The sequence below is a fragment of the Rhinoraja longicauda genome, chromosome 3, assembly GCF_053455715.1.
Source record: "Rhinoraja longicauda isolate Sanriku21f chromosome 3, sRhiLon1.1, whole genome shotgun sequence".
Taxonomy (NCBI): Eukaryota; Metazoa; Chordata; class Chondrichthyes; order Rajiformes; family Arhynchobatidae; genus Rhinoraja; species Rhinoraja longicauda.
In genome coordinates, this window is record NC_135955.1 from 5,338,807 (window position 1) to 5,364,771 (window position 25,965).

The 25,965-nt window shown below is 50.7% G+C and overlaps 2 protein-coding genes across 2 annotated transcripts in view; both read left to right on the plus strand.

The window, feature by feature from the left end:
• The window catches only part of LOC144592310 (sialoadhesin-like), a 69,384-nt gene extending 44,323 nt beyond the window's left edge, over positions 1–25,061 (plus strand). The window contains exons 3-6 of the mRNA XM_078396838.1: positions 19,245–19,628; positions 21,046–21,435; positions 22,772–22,871; positions 23,707–25,061. Of these exons, the coding sequence (XP_078252964.1) occupies positions 19,245–19,628; positions 21,046–21,435; positions 22,772–22,871; positions 23,707–23,740 (908 nt within the window). The 3' untranslated portion in view covers positions 23,741–25,061. The remainder of the gene's footprint in view (positions 1–19,244; positions 19,629–21,045; positions 21,436–22,771; positions 22,872–23,706) is intronic.
• Positions 8–5,064, plus strand: LOC144592308 (uncharacterized). The gene is made up of 4 exons (XM_078396837.1): positions 8–123; positions 373–779; positions 2,744–2,843; positions 3,696–5,064. Exons 2-4 carry the CDS (start codon positions 479–481, stop codon positions 3,727–3,729), a joined length of 435 nt encoding a protein of 144 aa, XP_078252963.1. The 5' UTR covers positions 8–123; positions 373–478; the 3' UTR covers positions 3,730–5,064.
• Positions 25,062–25,965: the final 904 nt, after the last annotated feature.

The window sequence follows — 25,965 nt, forward strand, 5'->3', positions numbered from 1 at the left end:
AGGGCGATGCGTCGATAATGGTGGAGCGACTGAGACGGGAGGACGGTGATCGGTACCGGTGCCGCCTGGAGCTCAGTGTTGGGATATTTGAATCTGTGATTCCAACGCCCCTGACTGTGGAAGGTGAGAACAACGTCAGAGACTGTCGCTGCTCCAGAGCTGACGGACCGCGGGTTCCCGGTACAATGCTGATCAATACTCCCAGCCGCGCTGTTGGGCGAGAACCTTCCCACCATGGGGTCGGGGATGGGGGGGGGGTGGTGGAGGGAAGTGCCGGGGTTCCTGCTCCTGAATCCTGTCCATTAAATCCGTCGGTACAAGACGATTCACCCACAGAACGCTGATCCATCCCGGTGTCTGTCCTTCCCTCAGCTCCCGGCGGGAATGTCTCAGTGGTGACTGGGACTGAGGGGGGTTCGGCCACGTTACCCTGCATGTTCCCACCGCCGGCACCCAACCGCGGACCACTCGCGGTCACATGGATGAGGAAGGATCCTTACCGACACATCGTCACGTTCAGACCCAAGCTGATGGATCCTGGGCGGCGGAGAACGGAGCAACTCGGTTGGAGCTGGTCGGGAACCCAGAGCGGGGAAACGCCACAACCAGGATAGAGCGGCTGATGGTGGAAGACAGTCACGGCTACCTGTGCCTGGTGGACGTCAGGAAATCTGATAACTACGATCCTACAAAGGACGTCGCCGAGAAGTTAAGGAGCAGCGTACAACCCCCGTATATAGAACAGTACCAGCGTGAGCTCCGGCTGCGGGTCACACCCGGTAAGAAACCATCGCCGCATTCTGCCGTGTACAGCGGGGGTGTAGGGGAGGGAGGGAGGGAGGGAGGGAGGGAGGGAGGGAGGGAGGGAGGGAGGAGGGAGGGAGGGAGGGAGGGAGGGAGGGAGGGAGGAGGGAGGGAGGGAGGGAGGGAGGGAGGGTGGGAGGGAGGGAGGGAGGGAGGGAGGGGGGAGGGAGGGAGGGAGGGAGGGAGGGATGGAGGGAGGGAGGGAGGGAGGGAGGGAGGGAGGGAGGGAGGGAGGGAGGGAGGGAGGGAGGGAGGGAGGGAGGGAGGGAGGGAGGGAGGGAGGGAGGGAGGGAGGGAGGGAGGGAGGGAGGGAGGGAGGGAGGGAGGGAGGGAGGGAGGGAGGGAGGGAGGGAGGGAGGAGGGAGGGAGGGAGGGAGGGAGGGAGGGAGGGAGGGAGGGAGGGAGGGAGGGAGGGAGGGAGGGAGGGAGGGAGGGAGGGAGGGAGGGAGGGAGGGAGGGAGGGAGGGAGGGAGGGAGGGAGGGAGGGAGGGAGGGAGGGAGGGAGGGAGGGAGGGAGGGAGGGAGGGAGGGAGGGAGGGAGGGAGGGAGGGAGGGAGGGAGGGAGGGAGGGAGGGAGGGAGGGAGGGAGGGAGGGAGGGAGGGAGGGAGGGAGGGAGGGAGGGAGGGAGGGAGGGAGGGAGGGAGGGAGGGAGGGAGGGGAGCAGGAACAGGAAACCCCGTCTCTCAGGGCTCAGCCGGCGCAGCCTCGCCTCTGGAGGGTCAGATACAACTCCAGAAAAACGTCAACCATAGTTGATCAATGTATTTGAGTCCATTGGCGAGGTGAGGCGTTGAAAGCCTAAGAGGGAACAAGGTGCTGCAGTAAGTCTGGATTCTCAGAAGTATCTACGTTGGGTCCCAGGCATGTGTTTGGTGAACCAGGTGCGAGAAGGCGGCATTAAGGCAACTCAATGTCAGGGATTGAGAAGCAATTATCGAGGAGAATGTAGAATGAAATATCTGTATCTCTCTCATGTTGAGAGTCTGCGGCTGACGAGGTACCTGAGAGATTGGTTCTTGGTCTCAGCTGTTCACAGTCTGCATCAGCGAGTTGATTGAAGGGGCCAATTGTCAGGTTTGGTGCTGATGGTGAGAGGGCAGGAGAACGCGAAGATATTCGGGGAAGGTGGACAAGCTGAATGAGTGGGTGACAGCTGGACAAGCTGAATGAGTGGGTGGGAGCGTAACGTGGAATAAAATGTGGCAAATTACCAAATTGTCCACATGGGTGAAATAAGGAGAAGAGCAGAGTGTTTATTAAATAGTGAGAGGACGGGTGTTGTGGATGTTCACAAGGTCCTGAGTGTGCTTGTTCTCATGTCAATGAAGGGTGACGTCCCGAGGTGGAAGGGTCGACAAAGACAATAGTTGGTCAGGTTTTATCAAGAGAGGATTTATAGTCAAGGGTTGAGATGTTTTACCGCAGTTATATAAGGATCTGGCGAGACCTCACCTGCAGTCGGACATTGCTCTTCTTAACTACAATAAAGCCACGATCAGTGTGGAGGGGGTGCAGTGAAGGTTCCGTCACTGTTTCCCGGAAGGGCAGGTTGAGTGAAGATAAGGGGAGATTGAGTTGACCAGAGACACCGGAGAATGCAGGTACGGGAACATTGAGCAAATAAAACGGAACTACTGGAGGAACTCGGTAGGCCAGGCAACATATCTGGAAGGAAATTGGCGGATGACAATTCATATCGAGACCTTGCCTCAGAACTGGAAATATTCCCGGTCAATACGACATCTGTATATTTCCTTCTACATTTGTCTGACGTCCTGAGCGCTGTCAGCAGTCTGTTCTTTGCTCGAGTAGATTAGACCTGTACTCTCCAGAGTGTAGATAATGACAGATGATCTCAGTGAAGCATCCACCATTTGTACATTTTCCATCGCTCCCCTTTCCCGGAGACCAATCTGACTTCTTTCACTCTCTCCTCAGTCGCACAGAATTACCTGGTTGTGATCTTCTGGATCCCTTTTGGATTGAAAACCCTTGTCCTTTTAGTGATGTGTGCTATCCTCTACAGAGACAAACTCAGGTATGTAACGTTGCTTTTCAATGCCTGGAATATGAACTCAATGGCCTTTGGGGAATGTTTCAAAAATTTTAGGCTTCCCAGGCCGCGCCAACCATCGATCATCCAGGCACCAGTTCCATCCTGCACTATAAGGGGGCGTTTGCAGCGGCCAATTATCCTACAAACCCGCACGTCTTTGGGACATGGAAGGGGGGGGGAACATGCGGTCACGGGGAGAACGTGGAAACTCCGTACAGACAGCACCCATAGTCAGGATTGAACCCGGGGCTCAGCGCTGCAAGGCGGCATCTCTTCAACTGCGCCACCGTGCTACATCTGTCGCGTTGGCAATACATGTTTCACGTACATCATGTACGTACAGATGGAAGAGCACCTTCTTACCCGCTCAGACGCTTTGAGAAACCCCTCAAAAGATAAGAATGTATTCCTGATCCTCCAGTTTACCAGAGGGCCCTTGACCTTTTCCCTTTCTCTGTAAGACTATATTCTGCACGGTTGGGCTCAATGGAATAATTTATCTGCAAAAAAAGTTTTTCCCACCGTGTCCGTGTCAAGGTGACGATAATAAACCAGCCTTGCTGCAGGTAAGACAATCCTCCCCACTGACAACACAACGACCAATATACGTGTCCACTGCTCAGTCAATCACCTTTTTTGCATATTTAACTCCACCTCAAATTTAGTTGTCAAACGCTGACATTGACAATAACATCTCCCCTCTGGAGAATTCCGTTTAAATCTCCATCAGAATCTCTTCAGAGATTGAACTGACGGCTGTGAATGGAGTTGCCAGAAATGGTCTTGTGGTGCAATTACCGAGGCTTGTTTTAATTGGTCTTGTTGTGTCCGCAGCAAGCGTGAAGACGGGTCCATCGCAGGAAGCTGAGCAGACCCGTGTTCCGACTGCAATGTCATCGGCTTCGCAATGAAACCGTCCGCCGGTCCCACCTGCTTTTGCGGCCTGGCAGATTTTTTCTGACCTTTGGTTGTGAATCGTGTTAACGCACCGACTCGCTTTTAATTTGTTAATGTCACACGTCCGTTTACTAATTTCTCGAGTGTACCCAGTCAGTTTCAATGGAGCACTGGAATGTGTCCCCCCGCGGGTTTAATGGGAGTGAGGGAGCTGGGGTCCGGTGAGTTTAAGGAAAGGGCGGGAACAGGAGCTCAGTTTGACAAGTCGGTGCCTGCTTCTCGAGTCATAGAACTTGCAAACAGGCCCTTCGGCCCAACTCGCAGATGTTGCTCAAGATGCCCCATCTGAGCTAGACCCATGTGCCCGAGTTTGGCCCATGTCCCATCTAAATACTTTTTTATTCATAGACAGATCGCTGTCTCAACCTCCACTTTCCTGGTCCGCTGTGTTACCGAGGAGGTGCCGTGAGAATACACAGCCTCATTGAGTTTAAAGGGAGTGTGGGAACCCGTACCCTGGTTGATATAAGGGAAGGCAGAAAGCCAGACGACCATAATCAATCGTTTCTAAAAAAGACACGAAGTTCTGGTGAAATTGAGTTACACCAGCATGTACGACAGACGTTTAGGCGCATGAACAGGCACTTAATTAGGAAAAGGTTGGAAGGATAGACAAAGTGCTGCAAATTCTCAGCTGGTTAGAAGGGGACCGGACACGAAGCGTCACCTATCCATGTCCTACAGAGTTGCTGCCTGACCCGCTGAGTTACTCTAGCACATTGGGTCCATCTTTGGTGTACACCGGCATCAGCAGTTCCCTCTTGTTACAAGAGAAGGATATGGATCTAATTAGGACCAACGGGATTCATGCACAAAGACAAAGATGTTCATATCGACATGGTTGTCCGATGGCCCAATTTCTCCACTGTACAATTCTCTGACACGTTTACTCCAGAAGCATGTCCAAACCTCCCTGCTGTGGCAATCCCTAGATCCTGACTAACTAATTTCTCGTCCTTTTCTTTGTAGTACTCTGCTCATAAACCTCAAATGGTGCATTTAGCACGCAGGGAACACACCCTTACTATTAATGCAGTTTGCTTAATTTAAAATATTTACAACCTTCGAAGTAAATTTTAATAGAAAAGCGACAAATCGAAAATGCTAATTAAGTTCACGTATGCAGTACATAGAGAACGTAACTTTCATTTTGAATGCAGTTTGCTTAATTTCGGAAATGCACAAATCTTTCAATGTATTTGAATGGAAGAGCAACATAGAACAACGTCTAAAATGGTTATTAAATTCAGCAAAACAATAATTATTTGGTTTGCTTAAAGTTGAGGTTTTCTTTTAATTCATTGACGTTCTGAATTGCTTGTAACATTTCCATATGACCATTCGGCCCATTGGGTCCATGGCCACACCGAGCGTTTGACCAGTTCTATGTCTTTGTTACCTGTTATCTTGCACAAATCTCTGTCCATCCCCCGCCATACTCCAGCCAGTCATTGTAGCGCTTGATCTTAGTTTAGAGCAAAGATAATAGAGCAGAGCAAGATGGACCACTCGACCCTAGAAACCGTAGTATGTCATGGCGCCATTTTAATAGGCAGAAACTTGCAGAAACATTTTTAAAAAATTTAAAATCTGTGCATTGACAGATGAGATATATTCTGCATTGTTATGGTATCATCATACATACTGTTCCCCAAAACACTGATTACACCGCGAGAGGCAGAGCCAACGGCGGGGATTGCTTACTAAAATGGCGGACGTTACGCTCATTTGCGTACTATACTTCAGTATTGGCGATTTCGACGGAATGGTTCATCTTGCTCCTCTAGTATCTTTGGTTTAGAGATACAGCATGTGAACTCCTTATTCTCACAGAATCCACGTCCACCATCGATCACCCATTCATACTAGTCTTTTGCCCGCTTGACCTGCAGACCCGCACGGTTTTGGGATGTGGGAGAAACTGGAGCACCCGGTGAAAGTCCTCCCGGTTACAGGGGGAACAGCGTGGTCAGGAGATCAGTTTGACGAGTTGGTGCCTGCTTTTAGAGTCACACAACATGCAAACAGGCATTTCGGTCCCACTCATTGACGTTGCCCAAGATGCCCCGTATAATTTGGACCCATTTGCCTGCGTTTGAACCATATCCTTCTAAACCTCTTCCACCCATTGGCCCACAAATCTCTCAACCTTTCATCTGCAAGTTCTTTTTATTTCCCAGGCTGAGCCGGTATTATGGGGATACGGAACCTTAGTGTTTAAAGGGAGGGTGGACCCGTGCCCGGGTTAAAATAAAGGAACACACAAACCCGGGGCCGCTGTTTGTCAGAGGTGTTACGGAAATGTGGGTCTCAGTTTGTCAACAAACTTTGACCTATAAACTAACAAAGCAAAGTCCAATCAAACTCAAATCATTAATCCCGTGTAGATCCAGTCACCCATGTGCCCATCCCAACCAGACCTTATGCTTTAGAGATAGAGCGTGGAAACAGACCCTGCGGCCCACCGCGTCCCCGCCGACCCCATATTAGACTATCCTGCACATCGGAGGAAACCCACGTGGTCACAGGGAGAACATACAAACTCCGTACTGACAGCACACACAGTCAGGATCGAACATGGGTTTCTGGCGCTGTCAGACAACAACTCCTCTGTTGCGCCACTGTGCCGCCCCAAACTCTACTTCAAACTTCTGAAGATTGGGTCCAGTGCCAGATCCCCCTCTGTCACTGAATCATTCAATTTCTGACCCATGGACCACAAACAGCGAAGATAGGCGACAAAACATCTTCCTCAATAATTCTCAACACAGGTGCCCCGCAAGGATGTATAGGCAGTCCCCCACTATTCTCCCTTTCGTCGCGGTTGGTTACAGCCAAAAAGCAAATCTTTTACTTCCTCGGGAGATGACGAAAGTTCAGCATGGGCCCAATAACAACCCACAGGTTGGCGTAATGCTGGACGCAGATGCAATAAACGGCATTCAGGATGTAGTTTTAGTGTACTATAGGATTACAATTCCAGAGAATATATCCACATTCAGCTCGGTTGTAAGATCTGGACAAACCCTAGTTTGTGAGAGGATCGTTCAGAAATCTGAAAACAGCGGTAAAATAGGAAACGGGAAGTTTAGAAGGATGAGGGAGGACCTCATTGAACCTGACCAAATAGTGAAAGACCTGAATAGTGTGGACGTGCAGAGGATGTTTCCACTAGGACTAGATGCCAGCGTCTCAGAATAAAAGCACGTACCTCTAGAAAGTAAATGAGGAGGAATTTCTTTAATCAGTGGGTGATGAATCTGTGGAATTCGTTGCCACAGAAGTCGGTGGATCGTCGTCAATTGATATTTTCCAACTCTAACCAGCCTGCACCTAAACCAGATCCCTCCGTTCCCTGCATGTCCACCTACCTATCCAAACGCCTCTGCATTGTGCAGGCTGGTTAGCGTGAACAGTCACTTCTTGAAGTTGATGTGTTAAATGCGGGAGAAATGGGTGTTGGGTGCCCGAGGCTCATCGATGCGCGAGGGCAACGAAGGCTATCCCGTCTGGTCCGAACCGACAGAAGGTCGACTGTGGCACAAGTCACAGAAAATGTTAATGGTGGTCACGGGAGGAATGTGTCACAATACACAGTGCATCGCACCCTGCTGTGTATGGGGCTGCACAAGGAGGACCAACAGCATATTAGGCAGGTGGTCATCATGTTTTGGCTCATCAGGTGATAATGTTTTGGCTGGTCGGTGTATATATCTGAATCTACGAATGCTCGACACCGGGAGGACAGGGAGTAGGATCCTGGAGTTAGTCATAACTGTGGTGAGTGGAGGAACAAACCTGAAGGGTGGAATTGGATGCTCCTGTTCTATTTTCTCTACTTAGTTTAGTTTAGTTTAGTTTAGTTTAGTTTAGTTTAGTTTAGTTTAGTTTAGTTTAGTTTAGTTAAGTTTAGTTTAGTTTAGTTTAGGTTAAATTAACTGCATTTAAGAAGCACAAATCCTTCCAAGTCAAAAGCAGCCAACTTCGAATAGAGTTTAGAGATACAGCGTCGAGGCCACTCGTACACTAGTTCTACGTTGTTCACTCACTAGAAAATGGTCTAAAGAGTAAAGCCGCCCCGATGAGTCACTGACCAATATGCCAATTACTGGGATACAACCACAGGGACCTCTGCTACCCGTCAATCCAAGTTTTGCCCAATCGTAAACCGTGGATGATCCGCGAGGTACACCATTCAAAGATTAAGGCTTCACACACGTCCATTGACCCCGAGTGGTTGAGAAAGCCCCGCTATGATCTCCACAAAGCCACCAAGGATGACAAGAGATAATCCCGAGACAAACCTAAGTCCTAGTGTAATCATTCTGACACACGGAGAATGTAGCAAGGTCTGAATAAGATAACTGTCTGCAACGTCCACTCAGGCAACACCATTGGTGATATTGCGACCCTACCCGATGAACTGAATGTTTTCTATGTTCGTTTCGTGCAGACGGCCAACAGGGCAGTGTCACCTGGACTTCAGACTCCAATGTGCCTCTACCCAGGGTGACTGTAGCACAGGTTAGATCGGCCTTCCTGAGGGTAAACCCACGGAAAACAACTAGCCCAAATGGAGTTCCTTGCAGGGTCCTGTGTAGCTGGGCGGACCAGTAGCAGGAGAATTCGGAGCATTCGCGGACATCTTTAATCTCTCCCTACTCGTTCTGAGCTACCCAGCTGCTTCAAGTAGATCATCATCATCTCAGCACCGAAGAAAAACAAGACCTCAAAAACAAAAGAGAGTTAGATAGAGCTCTAGGGACTAGTGCAATCAATGGATATGTATAGGGAGTATGCAGGCACGGGTTACTGATTGTGGATGATCAACCATGATCACAATGAATGGCAGTGCTGGCTCGAAGGGCCAAATGACCTCCTCCTGCATCTATTTCCCATGGCTGTGTCGATGTCTAAACGACTACAGTCCAATGGCCTTGAGATCCACCGTCATTAAATGTTTTGAGAGGATAGTTATGGAACGCATTAAGTCCAGTCGACCCAGCGGCCTTGACCCACTGCAGTTCGCCAACCACCACAAACGGTCCACGGACGAGCCCTAGCCTTACAAGCCTGCCTACAACACCTGGATAAGGAGACACGTAGGTCAGACATCGGTTTTGTTTTTCTGGCAGGACTCTCACCCTCGCCTGCTTCATTGACTCTGGGGCCGATGTCAGTATCATGGACGAAAGGCTCGTCACCCAGCTGGAGCTGGGCCGAGTTCCTCTGCCTCAGCCAGTGCCGTCCAGTGCCCTGGATGGCCACCTGCTGGGAACTGTCACCCATCAGACCACCCCAGTTCTTAGGCTGATGTCCGGCAACCACCACGAGACGTTGCAGTTCCACATCCTTCCATCACCTCTGCAGCCATTGATTCTGGGGTATGCCTGGCTCCGCCGCCATAACCCCCACATTAACTGGTCCATGAGGGCCATCCTGGGGTGGGGTTCATCATGCCATTAGATCTGTCTCAAGCAAGCCTCCTTGTCACAGTCTTCGCCGGTCTCCAGCCCTGCTCCTAATCTGTCCTCAGTGCCGGCTGAATACCATGATTTCCAGGAGGTATTCAGCAAAACTAGAGCCACGTCTCTTCCACCCCATAGACCCTATGACTGCGCCATCGACCTACAACATGGCACTTCCCCTCCCAGGGGGCGTCTGTTCTCCCTGTCTGCACCTGAGTGAGAAGCCATGGAGAAATACATCAATGACTCTTTGGCTGCGGGCATTATTCGTCCATCGTCATCCCCAGCTGGGGCTGGATTTTTTTTTGTTGATAAGAAGATCAAGTCCCTGAGGCCCTGCATTGACTACTGGGGCCCCAATGACATTACAATTAAGAACCGATACCCTTTTACCCTCATCACCTTCGCCTTTGAACTGTTGCAGGGAGCCGCCATCTTTACTACGCTCGATTTACGCAATGCCTACCACTTGGTCCGGATCCGTGAGGGTGACGAGTAGTGGAAGACAGCTTTTAACGCCCACACTGGACACTACGAGTATCTCGTCATGCCTTGCGGGTTGACCAACGCCCCAGCTGTGTTTCAGGCCTTGGTCAACGTTGTGCTGAGAGATATGCTCAACAAGTATGTCTTCGTCTATCTGGATGACATCCTCATCTTCTCGCGCTCCCGGGAGGAGCACGTCCAGCATGTCCAAACCGTCCTCCAGCGCCTCCTCGAGAATTCCCCGTTCGTCAAAGCCGAGAAATGTGAGTTTCACGCTGCCTCCGTCACATTTCTCGGCTACATCATCCGCCAGGATCACGTCCAGATGGACCCGGAAAAGGTTTCCGCTGTGACCACCTGGCCAGCCCCGAAGGACCGTAAGCAGCTCCAAAGGTTCCTGGGTTTCGCCAATTTTTACCGGAGGTTCATCCAAGGATACAGCACCATAGTCTCTCCACTCACCGCGCTGACCTCTTCCAAGGTTCCATTCCGGTGGTCCTCTGAAGCAGAGACGACCTTCAGGGAGCTGAAGGCCAGATTCACCTCCGCGCCCATCCTTCAGGTTCCAGATCCAGACCGTCAGTTCGTGGTGGAAGTCGACGCTTCTAATGTGGAGGTAGCAGCTGTCCTTTCTCAGCGTGCTGCAGCCGACCAAAAGCTTCACCCCTGCGCTTTCTTATCTAGTCGACTCACCCCTGCAGAGAGGAACTACGACATTGGGAACCGGGAGCTCCTAGCGGTCAAGTTGGCCTTGGAGGAGTGGCGCCACTGGCTCGAAGTGCCCAAGCTGCCTTTGCTGGTGTGGACTGATCATAAGAACTTGGAGTATATCCGCACAGCCAGACGACTCAATTCCAGGCAAGCCAGGTGGTCACTCTTCTTCACCAGGTTCAATTTCACCCTTTCCTATCGTCCCGGTTCCCGTAACGTCAAGCCTGACGCCCTATCCCGCCGCTTTCCTGATGAAGAGGGGCCTTCCCCAGAGTCCGACTCCATCCTTCCGGGTCCGTGCCTGGTTGCTGCAGTTTCCTGGGAGATCCAGGAGAGAGTGAGGGCCGCCCTGGAGGACCAGCCCGGCCCCAGCACCTGTACCCCGGGTCGCTTGTTTGTTCCCCAGGCTCTCAAGGGAGGACATCCTCAAGTGGGCCCACGACTCCCGTCTCTCCTGTCATCCCGGCATCCAGAAGACTCAGGACGTCGTCCAACAACGTTTCTGGTGGGCCACGCTGGATGAGGATGTCCGGGGGTATGTCAACGCCTGACCAGTTTGCGACCAGCACAAGCCATCCCATAAGGCTCCTGCCGGACTTCTGCAGCCCCTGCCTGTGCCTCATCGCCCGTGGTCCCACATATCCCTGGACTTTGTCACCGGTCTGCCGCCGTCAGACAATAATACCACCATCCTGACGGTGGTAGACCGGTTTAGTAAGACGGCACACTTCATCCCTCTCCCAAAGCTGCCATCCGCCAAAGAAACAGCCATGGTCATCCTCCAACATGTGTTCCGGCTCCACGGTCTACCAGTTAATGTGGTTTCCGATCGCGGGCCCCAGTTCACATCCGTTTTCTGGAGGGAGTTTTGCAAGCTGCTGGGGGCCACAGTCAGCTTATCCTCCGGCTTTCACCCCCAGACCAACGGCCAGACGGAGAGAAAGAATCAGGAGATGGAGACGGCCCTGCGTTGCATAGTCTCTCAGAACCCATCCTCCTGTTCCCGTCTGCTCCTGTGGGTGGAGTACGCCCACAACACATTGACCAGCTCGGTCACTGAACTTTCTCCCTTTCAGTGCGCCTATGGCTTCCAGCCTCCACTTTTCCCGGCCCAGGAGGAGGAGGTATCAAGTCTGTCTGTCCAGTCCTTCATCCACCGCTGCCACCGAACCTGGGTCCGAGTACGAGCTTCTCTGATGCGTGCGGCGGGCGGCTACTCGGTAGCAGCCAACAGACGCCGCTCTCCAGACCCCACCTACCAGATTGGCCAGAAGGTTTGGCTGTCCACCCGAGACCTCCCTCTTCAGGTGGAGTCCAAGAAACTGGCACCAAGGTTCATCCGTCCCTTCGAGGTTGAGAGGATCATCAACCCAACGGCGGTGAGACTGAAGCTTTCTCGGACCATGAGGGTCCACCCGACGTTTCACGTCTCCAAGGTGAAACCGGTCCGGGAGAGTCCCCATCCGCCAGCAGCTCCACCACCGCCACCTCCACGCTTCATCGATGGGGGCCTTGTCTACATGGTCCGCCGCCGAGGGAGGGGCCTGCAGTACCTCGTCGACTGGGAGGGATATGGTCCAGAGGAGAGGTCCTGGGTCCCTGCTCGACACATTCTCCACTCCCGACTCATCAAGGCCTTCCATCTTCAACACCCCGACCAACCTACTAGGCCCACTACATCTTCCAGAGGGGCACCCCGGATAACCTCGCCGTCTGTTGCTCCAGATTCTCCGGAGGAAGAAGACTCATCTGGTGACGAGGAGATTTCCAGTCCTGGGTACACTAGTGCTGGAAGTCTCGAGGGGCCATCCTCTAGTGAAGATGATTCCCTCCACCAGTCACCTGCCTCCCACCCGGTTGAGACTATGGAGTGGGACGGCGTCTCCGAAGAGTATTAGCCCACCTCCACGGCTCCTCCTCCCACACGGTTTCTTTTTATTAACTTACGGGGACGTCAGGAGCCGTCCCTTGAGGGGGTGGGGGTTCTGTCACAGTCTGTCCTGTTCACTCACCTGCCAGCCACGCCCACCACGTTAAGCCAACTCCCCTCACCTGTTCACTCACCTGCTCCAGATCACTAATCAAGCTAGCATATAAACCCTTCCTGCGCACACACTCTTTGCCGGATTGCTCTTAGCCCTGGTGCAAGACTCTCCAGCATTAGACAATAGACAATAGACAATAGACATTAGGTGCAGGAGTAGGCCATTCAGCCCTTCGAGCCAGCACCGCCATTCAATGCGATCATGGCTGATCACTCTCAATCAGTACCCCGTTCCTGCCTTCTCCCCATACCCCTCACTCCGCTATCCTTAAGAGCTCTATCCAGCTCTCTCTTGAAAGCATCCAACGAACTGGCCTCCACTGCCTTCTGAGGCAGAGAATTCCACACCTTCACCACTCTGACTGAAAAAGTTCTTCCTCATCTCCGTTCTAAATGGCCTACCCCTTATTCTTAAACTGTGGCCCCTTGTTCTGGACTCCCCCAACATTGGGAATATGTTTCCTGCCTCTAATGTGTCCAATCCCCTAATTATCTTATATGTTTCAATAAGATCCCCCCTCATCCTTCTAAATTCCAGTGTATACAAGCCCAATCGCTCCAGCCTTTCAACATACGACAGTCCCGCCATTCCGGGAATTAACCTATTGAACCTACGCTGCACACCCTCCATAGCAAGAATATCCTTCCTCAAATTTGGAGACCAAAACTGCACACAGTACTCCAGGTGCGGTCTCACCAGGGCCCGGTACAACTGTAGAAGGACCTCTTTGCTCCTATACTCAACTCCTCTTGTTACGAAGGCCAACATTCCATTCCTTTCTTCACTGCCTGCTGTACCTGCATGCTTCCTTTCATTGACTGATGCACTAGGACACCCAGATCTCGTTGAACTCCCCCTCCTCCTAACTTGACACCATTCAGATAATAATCTGCCTTTCTATTCTTACTTCCAAAGTGAATAACCTCACACTTATCTACATTAAACTGCATCTGCCATGGATCCGCCCACTCACACAACCTGTCCAAGTCACCCTGCAGCCTTATGGCATCTTCCTCACAATTCACACTACCCCCCAGCTTAGTATCATCTGCAAATTTGCCAATGGTACTTTTAATCCCTTCGTCTAAGTCATTAATGTATATCGTAAATAGCTGGGGTCCCAGCACCGAACCTTGCGGTACCCCACTGGTCACTGCCTGCCATTCCGAAAGGGACCCATTTATCCCCACTCTTTGCTTTCTGTCTGTCAACCAATTTTCTATCCATGTCAGTACCCTACCCCCAATACCATGTGCCCTAATTTTGCCCACTAATCTCCTATGTGGGACCTTGTCGAAGGCTTTCTGAAAGTCGAGGTACACCACATCCACTGACTCTCCCCTGTCAATTTTCCTAGTTACATCCTCAAAAAATTCCAGTAGATTTGTCAAGCATGATTTCCCCTTCGTAAATCCATGCTGACTCGGAATTATCCCGTTACTGCTATCCAAATGCTCAGCAATTTCGTCTTTTATAATTGACTCCAGCATCTTCCCCACCACTGATGTCAGACTAACTGGTCTATAATTACCCGTTTTCTCTCTCCCTCCTTTCTTAAAAAGTGGGATAATATTTGCTATCCTCCAATCCACAGGAACTGATCCTGAATCTATAGAACATTGAAAAATGATCTCCAATGCTTCCACTATTTCGAGAGCCACCTCCTTAAGTACCCTGGGATGCAGACCATCAGGCCCTGGGGATTTATCAGCCTCGGACTGATTTCCCGTTGCCGACCCTGCCTGCTACTGACCTTCATGCTCTTCGTCGCCCTGGTGAACGCCTCAGTCTTCTGTCCTCCACCATGATCAGGTAGAAATAAAGCTCTTTCTAAAACTATTTCCTTGGTTCCGTGTGCTGCATTTGGGTCTCCCTGCGGTCCGTTACAGAACACGTCCGTAGTTTAGTTTGCTTTACTTGACTTGACTTTATTATTGTCACATGTACCGAGGTACAGAGAACACCTTTTATATTACGTGCTGTCCATCAAAGAACTTTACCCGAATGCAATCAAGCCGTCCACAAACATCAATCACGCTGCCGCACCACGCTCAGCATCAGACCACAAGCCGACCTCAGGGTCGAAACACGAAGAACTTTGCACTGAGGTTCCATTACTGTGGCTTGCGCTGATGTGGTTTGGTTTACAAGAATAACTGACATCGTACCTCAAACGCACACGTGCAGTTTTGTTCTTTGCCTTGAGCGGGCCTGCGGAGTTGCAGCAACAATGTCATTGTTTCATGTCATGGGGCAAGTGACAATTAAACACGAGTGAGATTTTGTTGATAGCACAGGTCACCTAATAATTGAGGAGGGGATCTGGGATGGGAGTGAACATTGGATTCTGCCGGCGGTAGGTGACTGCAGAAAGACACAGATCCCTCCCATTGCCGCCCGATCAAACTCCGGCGACCAGTTGCATTGTTCGATGGGGGACTGGAGATGTCAGCGTGGTTGCCGGAAATCTGGGTCCACGGGATTCGGACACAAAAGAGATGAAATTGCCCTGATGCCGGGAGACGTGTGATATTACGGGATTCAGCTTAAATCGGCTGCCTCCTGCCAAACATTGCACAATAATTGGTCATGTTATCCCAATGGCAGATCCAGGAGCGCACTCATGGGTAGGGTGGGATTACCGGGCATCTTGGTGACGTAAAGTAGCAGAACACAATCTATCCCCCAATATTGTGCAAAGTACATTCTGCGACGCCAGCCGGCTTCCTTGATGCTGGAAGTTGCACGTGTGTTCATCCGGATTGCTCTTGAAAGGGATTAAGTTGGGTCAACACCGTTTGCTTGACATATGGACATAAATCCGGCTCTTTAAACAGCTTGAGTAGACACAAAATGCTGGAGTAGCTCAGCGGGTCAGGCCGCATCTCTGGAGAGATGGAATAGGTGACCTTTCTTACACATCTTCCAACACATCTTTAAAGGGCTTTCTATTATTTACCGTACAGTGATGAAAGCCTTGCTATCCGCCTTCAAGGTGATCCATCATCAGTCACATCTTCCCATTCCCACCCACTTACGCTTTCCGCAGAGACCACACTCTCCGCAAATCTTTGGATCGTCAGATCCCTGAACGGCTGTCACATGATTCCCAGTTGTAGTATTGAATTGAACGATTACGGCAGGCGTGCCACACGCTTTTTTTCGCCATCGTGTCTAACTGTCAATCGTGGGGAACTATGTAATTTTTCAACTAGGTCTCTGTTTTGTAACACTCTCCAGATAAGGATGTTTCCACCAATGGGAGAGGCTGGGGCCAGGGGTAACAGGACAGGAGACGATGAGAAATGTATTTAGTCAGAGAGTGGTGAATCAGTGGAATTCATTGCCACCGAAAGCTGTGGAGGCCAAGTCACCGGATATTTTTAAGGCAGAGATTGATGGATTCTTCATCAGTACAGGTGTCAGGGCTTTGGGCAAAAGGCAGGAGAATGGGGTTGAGAGGATAAGATAGATCAGGCATGATTGAACGGCGGAGTAGACTTCATGAGCCCAATGGCCTAATTCTACTCCAATCACATGAACTTATGATCCTCTTATTCACTGCGTCAGTCTTGCTCTGGTTCAACTTAACAAAATAGATCAATTTGTATTCCTTGTCCGACTTTCTAAGGTGAACGAGATTTTCATAAATCTTCTCTGCCAGTGATATTTCCAATCCGCCCTCCTAATAATGTCTTCTTGCAGAACTCCCCGACTTTCCCTCTATTTCTCAGGGGGCACTCGCATTACGACGGGTGGATACTCCATGGTCACTGTGGACATGTTGGGCAACGAGACCTCATTCCGCACCACATTACACCAGGCCGATAGCCCTGCGACACAAGGGACAACAAATGCTGGAATCGTCAGCGAACACACAAAGTGCTGGAGGAACTCCGCGGCCCAGGCAGCATCTGTGGGGGGAAAATGGACAGATGTATCGCGTCCGGACCTGACTTCAGACGTCGGCTGATAGATACATAATGCTGGAGTAACTCAGCGGGACAGGCAGCTTCTCCGCATAGAAGGAATGGGTAACGTTTCGGGTGGAGACCCTTCTTCAGATTCGACCCGAATCGTTACACATTCCTTCTATCCAGAGATGCTCCAGCATTTTGTCACTATGTTCGGCATAAACCAACACAACATTTCCGCTTGAAATGACCTTGCCCACTTATTCCTCTCGGTCTGTCCTGTCCGTCTCTCACTGCTTCGCTTTGGGAGGAAGTGAACGTTTCTGGATCCTTCACCCTTGATGTTCATTGCAGAACATCCCGACAGTCAAGGGAGGAGCTTGCTGCTGTGCCTTTCATTCCGAGAATGACTTTGACCTCTGCTCAGCCACCTGCTTATTTTCAATGATGATTGTCAGTGTTCTGGTTTAGCGATGTTGGGACATTCTGCAGCAAATGATGAGACCAACTTCTGCATTTCAGTGTCAAGAAAAGAAATCAGTGAGAGAGCAACAACTGAGCTGTTGGTGAATAAGTGACTATGGTTTTGGCTTTGCTGAGATCTGCTGTCGCTCTCATTGCAGCCTGACAGCGTGTGATTCATTCTTTAGATTCACTTCCTCATAAAAACAACAAGTAATGTCCAGGACCATTGTTCACAGCCTCAAGATAAATGGAAGCAAACCGAGATGACGGGTGATCGGGAGTGTGATACAGCCTGTATTGACTGAATGGGATTAATGTGGGATCAGCGTGAATGGTTGGCTGATGGCTGGTGATGAAACAGGGTTCAACCAAAAATGACTGCCCCCAAACAAATTGTGTACAATAACAGTCCCCTTTGTCCCAATGGGAGGTGCAGCAGAGAGGTCGCAGGTAGGATGGGATTGCAGGACGTCACGGGTAAATAAAGAAGCAAAACACACTCCATCCCCAAAGAGAGTCGTTCCAAAAAAAAATGCATCCTCCGCACATCATCCGTTAATGCAGACATGAGTGTTTGCATGCAACGTCATGCACAGGTTGAGTTGCACCGTTTGACAAGATCTACACATCTGGAAGATTGAAATGCACCAACATTGCGCAAAGTACAATCTGCAACGTCAGCTGGCTTCCTTTGTGCTGGGACTTATACTTGTGTGTTCATGGGGATTGTTCTTGATTGTTATGTTGGTCCAAACCCCGTTTCCCTGGCCTATGTCAGTAACTCTGTGTCCAAAATGCTGGAGGAATCAACGGGTCAGCTGTATCTTTGGGGGAAACTAGACAAATGAAATATCGGGTAGGGGCTCGACGTCAGAGCTCGTCTGTCCATTGCCCTTCAGAGATGCAGCTTGACCCGCTGAGCTCCTCCAGTAACATATGTTTTGCTCATTACAGAGTTCCGCTCGAACTGACGAAATATAAATAATCAGAACAGTTCCTCAACTTTTGACAGCAAGTGATGCAATACAGAGAAAGGTTCTGCATTTCAGTATCAGCCCAGAGCAGTGGGAGAGGTGGACACCACACAGAAGTGTTGGCGATTGCGCTCCCTCCGGGTTTGTCTCTGCACCGTCCTGCTCACCGTCTCAGTCCAGGGTTACAGTAGGTGTTTTATTGTTGAACTTCTTATCTCCTCTTTGTCTCGTCATCTCTCCCGATGTAGCGGTTCCCACTCTGTCCGCGCTCCGGCTGTTTGTACTTTGGCTCAGGTCTGTCTATGGGTGGGGTGGGGTGGGGCGAGTGGGGAAGGTGGGGATATTGTCCATGCCAAAGTGTCCCTTCAGAAGGTGGTGGTGGAGGCGCGCTCTTGGCCAACCGAGCCCGTGGTGAAGGTGACCGGTTGACGGGACAAATGGAGGAAAATGCGCATGGAGACCGCCCTTCATAAAACAGAGTGAGACTCCTCGATAAGCAAGAGGGCGAAAGGTTACCGGGAGCAGGCGGGGATGTGGAGAGAGAATTAACAGCAGAGCAGCCGCGATGTTACAGACCGGTGGTGCGAGCTGGAGCGGCCGATTGGATTCCAGCCCCGAACACTGTGCAATCCATTCTGTGACAGCGAGGGAATCCCCAGAACCATCTCCGTCCCCGCTGCTGCCAAATGGCAACACATTTCCCCTCCCCAGAAATTAAATCAGCAACATTATAAAAGCCAAATGGACCCGGGGAACAGACGCGAATTAAACACCAATGAACAGTTGGTCACATCCCACCCTGTAAACCACTCCCCCGTGTTGATTTGGAACTCCACTTCTGTTTTCGTTCATACTAACCTCTCTCTCTCTCTCTCTCTCTCTCTCTCTCTCTCTCTCTCTCTCTCTCTCTCTCTCTCTCTCTCTCTCTCTCTCTCTCTCTCTCTCTCTCTCTCTCTCTCTCTCTCTCTCTCTCTCTCTCTCTCTTCTCTCTCTCTCTCTCTCTCTCTCTCTCTCCTCTCTCTCCTCTCCCTCTCTCTCTCCCTCTCCCTCTCCTCTCCCTCTCCCTCCCTCTCCCTCCCTCCCTCCCTCTCCCTCTCCCTCTCCCTCTCCCTCTCTCTCTCTCTCTCTCTCTCTCTCCCTCTCCCTCTCCCTCTCCCTCTCCCTCTCCCTCTCCCTCTCCCTCTCCCTCTCCCTCTCTCCCTCTCCCTCTCCCTCTCCCTCTCCCTCTCCCTCCTCTCTCTCTCTCTCTCTCTCTCTCTCTCTCTCTCTCTCTCTCTCTCTCTCTCTCTCTCTCTCTCTCTCTCTCTCTCTCTCTCTCTCTCTCTCTCTCTCTCTCTCTCTCTCTCTCTCTCTCTCCCTGCAGACATTTCATACAAGGGTTGGACAATATCCGGTGCTGATGCGGTGTTTGGCGTGGAAGGGGCCTCGGCTGTGTTGCCGTGTACATTCACCCACCCACCCACTGACCGCACCCTCACCGGCTCCGTGCTGTGGTACAAGGTGGCACCAGGGTCTGTCAGCCTTGTGTTCAACTGCACATTTCCCGATCCAGGCCGCTCCCGGTGCGGTGAAGTGACGCAGGAGGCCGGAGGGGGTCGGTTCAGATTCCTGGGGAACCTCAGAGAGGGAGATGCCTCGATAATGATGGAGCGACTGAGCCGGGAGGACGGTGATTTGTACCGTTGCGGACTGGAGCTCAGTGTTGGGAGTTTACAATCTGCGATTCCAACGCGCCTGATTGTGGAAGGTGAGAACAATGTTCAGAGACTGTCGCTGCCCCAGAGCTGACGGACCGCGGGTTCCCCCGGTACAATGCTGATCCTTACATGTTGACGGTTCAATTCAATCATTCAATGATACTGTATTCTCACTCGTAACTACGTACAGTGAAATACGGTGTTTTACAGTCTATCTACTGCCTCGCGGCATCGGCCCCACCTCCCCCTCACTTTCATTAATTAATCAATTGTGTTAGACAATAGACAATAGACAATAGGTGCAAGAGGAGGCCATTCGGCACTTCGAGCCAGCACCATCATTCAATGTGATCATGGATGATCATTCTCAATCAGTACCACGTTCCTGCCTCCTCACCAGACCCCCTGACTCCGCTATATTTAAGAGCTCTATCTAGCTCTCTCTTGAATGCATTCAGAGAATTGGCCTCCACTGCCTTCTGAGGCAGAGAATTCCACAGATTCACAACTCTCTGACTGAAAAAGTTTTTCCTCATCTCAGTTCTAAATGGCCTACCCCTTATTCTTAAACTGTGGCCCCTGGTTCTGGAATCCCCCAACATTGGGAACATGTTTCCTGCCTCTAACGTGTCCAACCCCTTAATAATCTTATACGTTTCGATAAGATCTCCTCTCATCCTTCTAAATTCCAGTGTATATAAGCCTAGTCGCTCCAGTCTTTCAACATATGATAGTCCCGCCATTCCGGGAATGGGCGAGCCGGTCCCAACGGAGGGCCAAACCCGTGAATACTCCCAGCCGCGCTGCTGGGCGAAAACCATCACAGCGTGGGGTTCGGGGTGGGGGTGGGATTGGGGAGGGGGGTGCGGTAAAGTGCCGGGGTTCCTTCTCCTGATTCCTCAGCAGTGAATCCGTCTGGACAGTGCGCTCCTGGAGTGGGCGAGGCGCCGGCTCTGGGTGTGATGCTGTCCACAGTCAAGTACAAGTGGGCTGTGTAAACCGAGAAATAGGTAGCTGGTGATCACCTTGTTGGAATTGTCCTCGCAGTCTCCATATATTCGTAAAATCCCAGGTGCCCAGTGGTAAAGGAGGTGTCGGTGCCCGGTGCCCCAGTCCGTGTGGGCGGGTCTCCTGCCCAGTGTGGAGTTCAACGCTTCACGCGTTGAATATTCCCCGTGGGGAACAGTGTGTTGCGATGCGGGGAGGCGCGGGTTCGCTGTCGTTCACTCTCTCCCACTCAGGGCAGGGCCGAGGGACAGCCGCGCTGCCAGAGGCGCCCAGTGACCCCAGATCCGGAGCCATCCCTGAAAGTGTCCTGTCCCTGCGCCCTCTGGCCCACCTTCCCTGGGACCGTCACTGTCAGCGCCACACTGGGCACCGCTTCCACCCACTCCCACAGGGAGAGGTCGATACAAGACGATTCACCCACAGAACGCTGATACATCCCGGTGTCTGTCCTTCCCTCAGCTCCCGCCGGGAATGTCTCAGTGGTGACTGGGACTGAGGGGGGTTCGGCCACGTTACCCTGCGTGTTCCCACCGCCGGCACCCGGGCACGTCCCGCTCGCGGTCACATGGATGAGGAAGGATCCCTACCGACACATCGTCACGTTCAGACCCCAAGCTGATGGATCCTGGGCGGCGGAGAACGGAGCAACTCTGTTGGAGCTCGTCGGGAACCCAGAGCGGGGAAACGCCACAACCAGGATAGAGCCGCTGATGGTGGAAGACAGTCGCGGCTACCTGTGCCTGGTGGACGTCAGGAAATCTGATCACTACCGCGATCCGGCCAAGCGCATCCCATTCCCGCCGTATACAGATCAGTACCAGCGTGTGCTCTGGCTGTGGGTCACACCCGGTAAGAAACCATCGCCGGATTCTGCCGTGTAGAGCGAGGGTGTAGAGGGAGGGAGGGAGGGGAGCAGGAACAGGAAGCCCCTTCTCTCAGGGCTCAGCTGGCGCAGCCTCGCCTCTGGAGGGTCAGATACAACTCCAGAAAAAAGTCAACCATAGTGACCAATGTATTGGAGTACTTTGGCGAGGTGAGGCGTTGAAAGCCTAAGAGGGAACAAGGTGCTGCGGTAAATTTGGACTCTCAGAAGCATCTACGTTGGGTCCCAGGCATGTGTTTGGTGAACCAGGTGCGTGAAGGCGGCATTCAGGCAACGCAATGTCAGGGATTGAGAAGCAGTTATCGAGCAGAATGTAGAATGAAACATCTGTATCTCTCTCATGTTGAGAGTCTACGGCTGACGAGGTACCTGAGAGATTGGTTCTTGGTCTCAGCTGTTCACAGTCTGCATCCGCGAGTTGATTGAAGGGGCAATTGTCAGGTTTGATGCTGATGGTGAGAGGGCAGGAGAACGCGAAGATATTCGGGGAAGGTGGACAAGCTGAATGAGTGGGTGGCAGCTGGACAAGCTGAATGAGTGGGTGGCAGCGTAACGTGGAATAAAATGTGGCAAATTGCCAAATTGGCCACATGGGTGAAATAAGGAGAAAAGCAGAGTGTTTATTAAATAGTGAGAGGTCGGGTGTTGTGGATGTTCACAACGACCTGAGTGTCCTTGTTCTCATGTCAATGAAGGGTTACGTCCCGAGGTGGAAGGGTCGACAAAGGCAATAGTTGGTCAAATTGTTTCAAGAGAGGATTTATAGTCAAGGGTTGAGACGTTTTACCGCAGTTATATAAGGAACTGGCGAAACCGCACCTGTAGTCGGACATTGCTCTTCTTTACTACAATAAAGCCACGATCAGTGTGGAGGGGGTGTAGTGAAGGTTCCGTCACTGTTTCCCGGAAGGGCAGGTTGAGTGAAGATAAGTGGAGATTGAGTTGACCAGAGACACCGGAGATTGCAGGTACGGGAACATTGAGCAAAAAAAAAACTACTGGAGGAACTCGGTAGGCCAGGCAACATATCTGGAAGGAAATTGGCGGATTGCAATTCATATCGAGACCTTGCCTCAGAACTGGAGGTATTCCCGGTCAAAACGACGTCTTTTCATTTCCTTCTATATTTGTCTGACGTCCTGAGCGCAGTCAGCAGTCTGTTCTTTGCTCGAGTAGATTAGACCTGTACTCTCCAGAGTGTAGATAATGACAGATGATCTCAGTGAAGCATCCACCATTTGTACATTTTCCATCGCTCCCCTTTCCCGGAGACCACTCTGACTTTTCTCACTCTCTCCTCAGTCGCACAGAATTACCTGGTTGTGATCTTCTGGATCCCTTTTGGATTGAAAACCCTTGTCCTTTTAGTGATGTGTGCTATCCTCTACAGAGACAAACTCAGGTATGTAATGTTGCTTTTCTATGCCTGGAATATGAACTCAATGGCCTTTGGGGAATGGTTCAAAAACTTGAGTCTTCCCAGGCCGCGCCAACCATCGATCATCCAGGCACTAGTTCCATCCTGCACTATAAGGGGGCGTTTGCAGCGGCCAATTATCCTACAAACCCGCACGTCTTTGGGATATGGGAGGGGGGGAAGAATGCGGTCACGTGGACAACGTGGAAAGTTCGTACAAACAGCACCCGTAGTCAGGATTGAACCCGGGACTCTGCGCTGCAAGGCGGCATCTCTTCAACTGCGCGTCGCGTTTGCAATACATGGTTCACGTACATCATGTACGTACAGATGGAAGAGCAGCTTCTTACCCGCTCAGCCGCTTTGAGAAACCCCTCAAAGATAAGAATGTATTCCTGATCCTCCAGTCTACCAGAGGGCCCTTGACCTTTTCCCTTTCTCTGTATGACTATATTCTGCACGGATCGGCTCAATGGAATAAGTTATCTGGAAACCAAGGTTTTTCCACCTTGTCTGTGTCAAGGTGACGATAATAAACCAGCCTTGCCGCAGGTAAGGCAATCCTCCCCACTGACAACACAACGACCAATATACGTGTCCCCTCCTTAGTCAATCACCTTTTTTGCATATTTAAGTCCACATCAAATTTAGTTGTCAATCGCTGACATTGACAATAACGTCTCCCCTCTGGAGAATTCCGTTCAAATCTCCACCCGAATCTCTTCAGAGATTGAACTGACGGCTGTGAATGGAGATGCCAGAATTGGTCTTGAGGTACAATTACCGAGGCTTGTTTTAATTGGTCTTGTTGTGTCCGCAGCAAGCGTGAAGACGGATCCATCGCAGGAAGCTGAGCAGACCCGTGTTCCGACTGCAATGTCATCGGCTTCGCAATGAAACTGTCCGCCGGTCCCACCTGTTTTTGCGGCCTGGCATATTTTTTTTGTCCTTTGGTTGTGAATCATTTTAATGCACCGACTCGCTTTTAATTTGTTAATGTCACACGGCCGTTTACTCATTTCCCGGGTGTACCCAGTCAGTTTCAATGGAGCACTGGAATGTGTCCCCCCGCGGGTTTAATGGGAGTGAGGGACCTGGGGTCCGGTGAGTTTAAGTGGAGGGCGGGAACAGGAGCTCAGTTTGACAAGTCGGTGCCTGCTTCTCGAGTCATAGAACTTTCAAACAGGCCCTTCGGCATAACTCGTTGATGTTGCTCAAGATGCCCCATCTAAGCTAGACCCATGTGCCCGCGTTTGACCCATGTCCCAACTAAATACTGTTTATTCATAGACAGATCGCTGTCTCAACCTTTACTTTCCTGATCCGCTGTGTTACCGAGGAGGTGCCGTGAGAATACACAGCCTCATTAAGTTTAAAGGGAGTGTGGGAACCCGTACCCTGGTTGATATAAGGGAAGGCAGAAAGCCAGACGCTCGTTATCAATCGTTTCTAAAAAAGACACGAGCTTCTGGTGAAATTGAGTTACACCAGTATGTACGACAGACGTTTAGGCGCATGAACAGGCACTTAATTAGGAACAGGTTGGAAGGATAGACAAAGTGCTGCAAATTCTCAGCTGGTTAGAAGGGGACCGGACACGAAGCCTCACCTATCCATGTCCTACAGAGTTGCTGCCTGACCCGCTGAGTTACTCTAGCACGTTGTGTCCATCTTTGGTTTACACCGGCATCAGCAGTTCCCTCTTGTTACAAGAGAAGGATATGGATCTAATTAGGACCAACAGCATTCATGCACAAAGACAAATATGTTCATATCGACATGATTGTCCGATGGCCCAATTTCTCCACTGTACAATTCTCTGACACGTTGACTCCAGAAGCATGTCCAAACCTCCCTGCTGTGACAATCCCTAGATCCTGACTAACACCTTTCTCGTCCTTTTCTCTGTAGTACTCTGCTTACTAACCTCAAATGGTGCATTGAGCACGCAGGGAACACACCCTTAATGTAGTTTGCTTAATTTAAAATATTTGCAACCTTCGAAGTAAATTTTAATGGAAGAGCGACAAATCGAAAATGCTTCACGTGTGCAATACATAGAGAACATAACTTTAAATTTGAATGCAGTATGCTTAATTTCGGAAATGCACAAATCTTTCAATGTATTTGAATGGAAGAACAACATAGAACAACGTCTAAAATGGTTATTAAATTCAGCAAAACAATAATTATTTGGTTTGCTTTAATTTGAGGTTTTATTTTAATTCAATGTCGTTCTGAATTGCTTGTAACATTTCCACAGGACCATTCGGCCCATTGGGTCCATGGCCACACCGAGCGTTTGACCAGTTCTATGTCTTTGTTACCTGTTATCTTGCACAAATCTCTGTCCATCCCCCGCCATACTCCAGCCAGTCATTGTAGCGCATGATCTTAGTTTAGAGCAAAGATAATAGAGCAGAGCAAGATGGACCACTCGACCCTAAACACCGTAGTATGTCATGGCGCCATTTTAGTAGGCAGAAACTTGCAGAAACATTTAATAAAAACCAAAATTCTGTGAATTGATAGATGAGATATATTCTCCATTGTTATGGTATCATCATACATACTGTTCCCCAAAACACTGATTAAACTGCGAGAGACATAGCGAACAGCAGGTTTTGCTAACTAAAATGGCGGACGTTACGCTCCTTTGCGTACTACACTTCCGTATAAGCGATTTCGACGGAGTGGTTCATCTTGCTCCTCTAGTATCTTTGGTTTGGAGATACAGCACGGGACCTCCTTCGGTTCACAGAATCCACGTCCACCATCGATCACCCGTTCACACTCGTCCGATCTTATCCCATTTTTTCATGCACTCGCCATACACTGGGTGAAATAAATAGAGGCCAATTGATCTGCAAACCCGCACGGTTTTGGGATGTGGGAAGAAACTGGAGAACCCGGAGAAAGTCCTCCCGATCACAGGGGGAACAGCGCGGTCAGGAGATCAGTTTGACGAGTTCGTGCCTGTTTCTAGAGTCACACAACATGCAAACAGGCCTTTCGGTCCCACTCATTGACGTTGCCCAAGGTGCCCCACATAATTTGGACCCATTTGACTGCATTTGAC

What these genes read in the sequence shown, in the direction of transcription:
- LOC144592308 (XM_078396837.1), top strand. Translation starts at nt 479, where the DNA reads ATGGATGAGGAAGGATCCTTACCGACACATCGTCACGTTCAGACCCAA. An exon ending in CCGGCTGCGGGTCACACCCG is followed by an intron (nt 780 to 2,743) that starts GTAAGAAACCAT and finishes CTCTCTCCTCAG; the next exon opens with TCGCACAGAATTACCTGGTT. An exon ending in CTCTACAGAGACAAACTCAG is followed by an intron (nt 2,844 to 3,695) that starts GTATGTAACGTT and finishes TTGTGTCCGCAG; the next exon opens with CAAGCGTGAAGACGGGTCCA.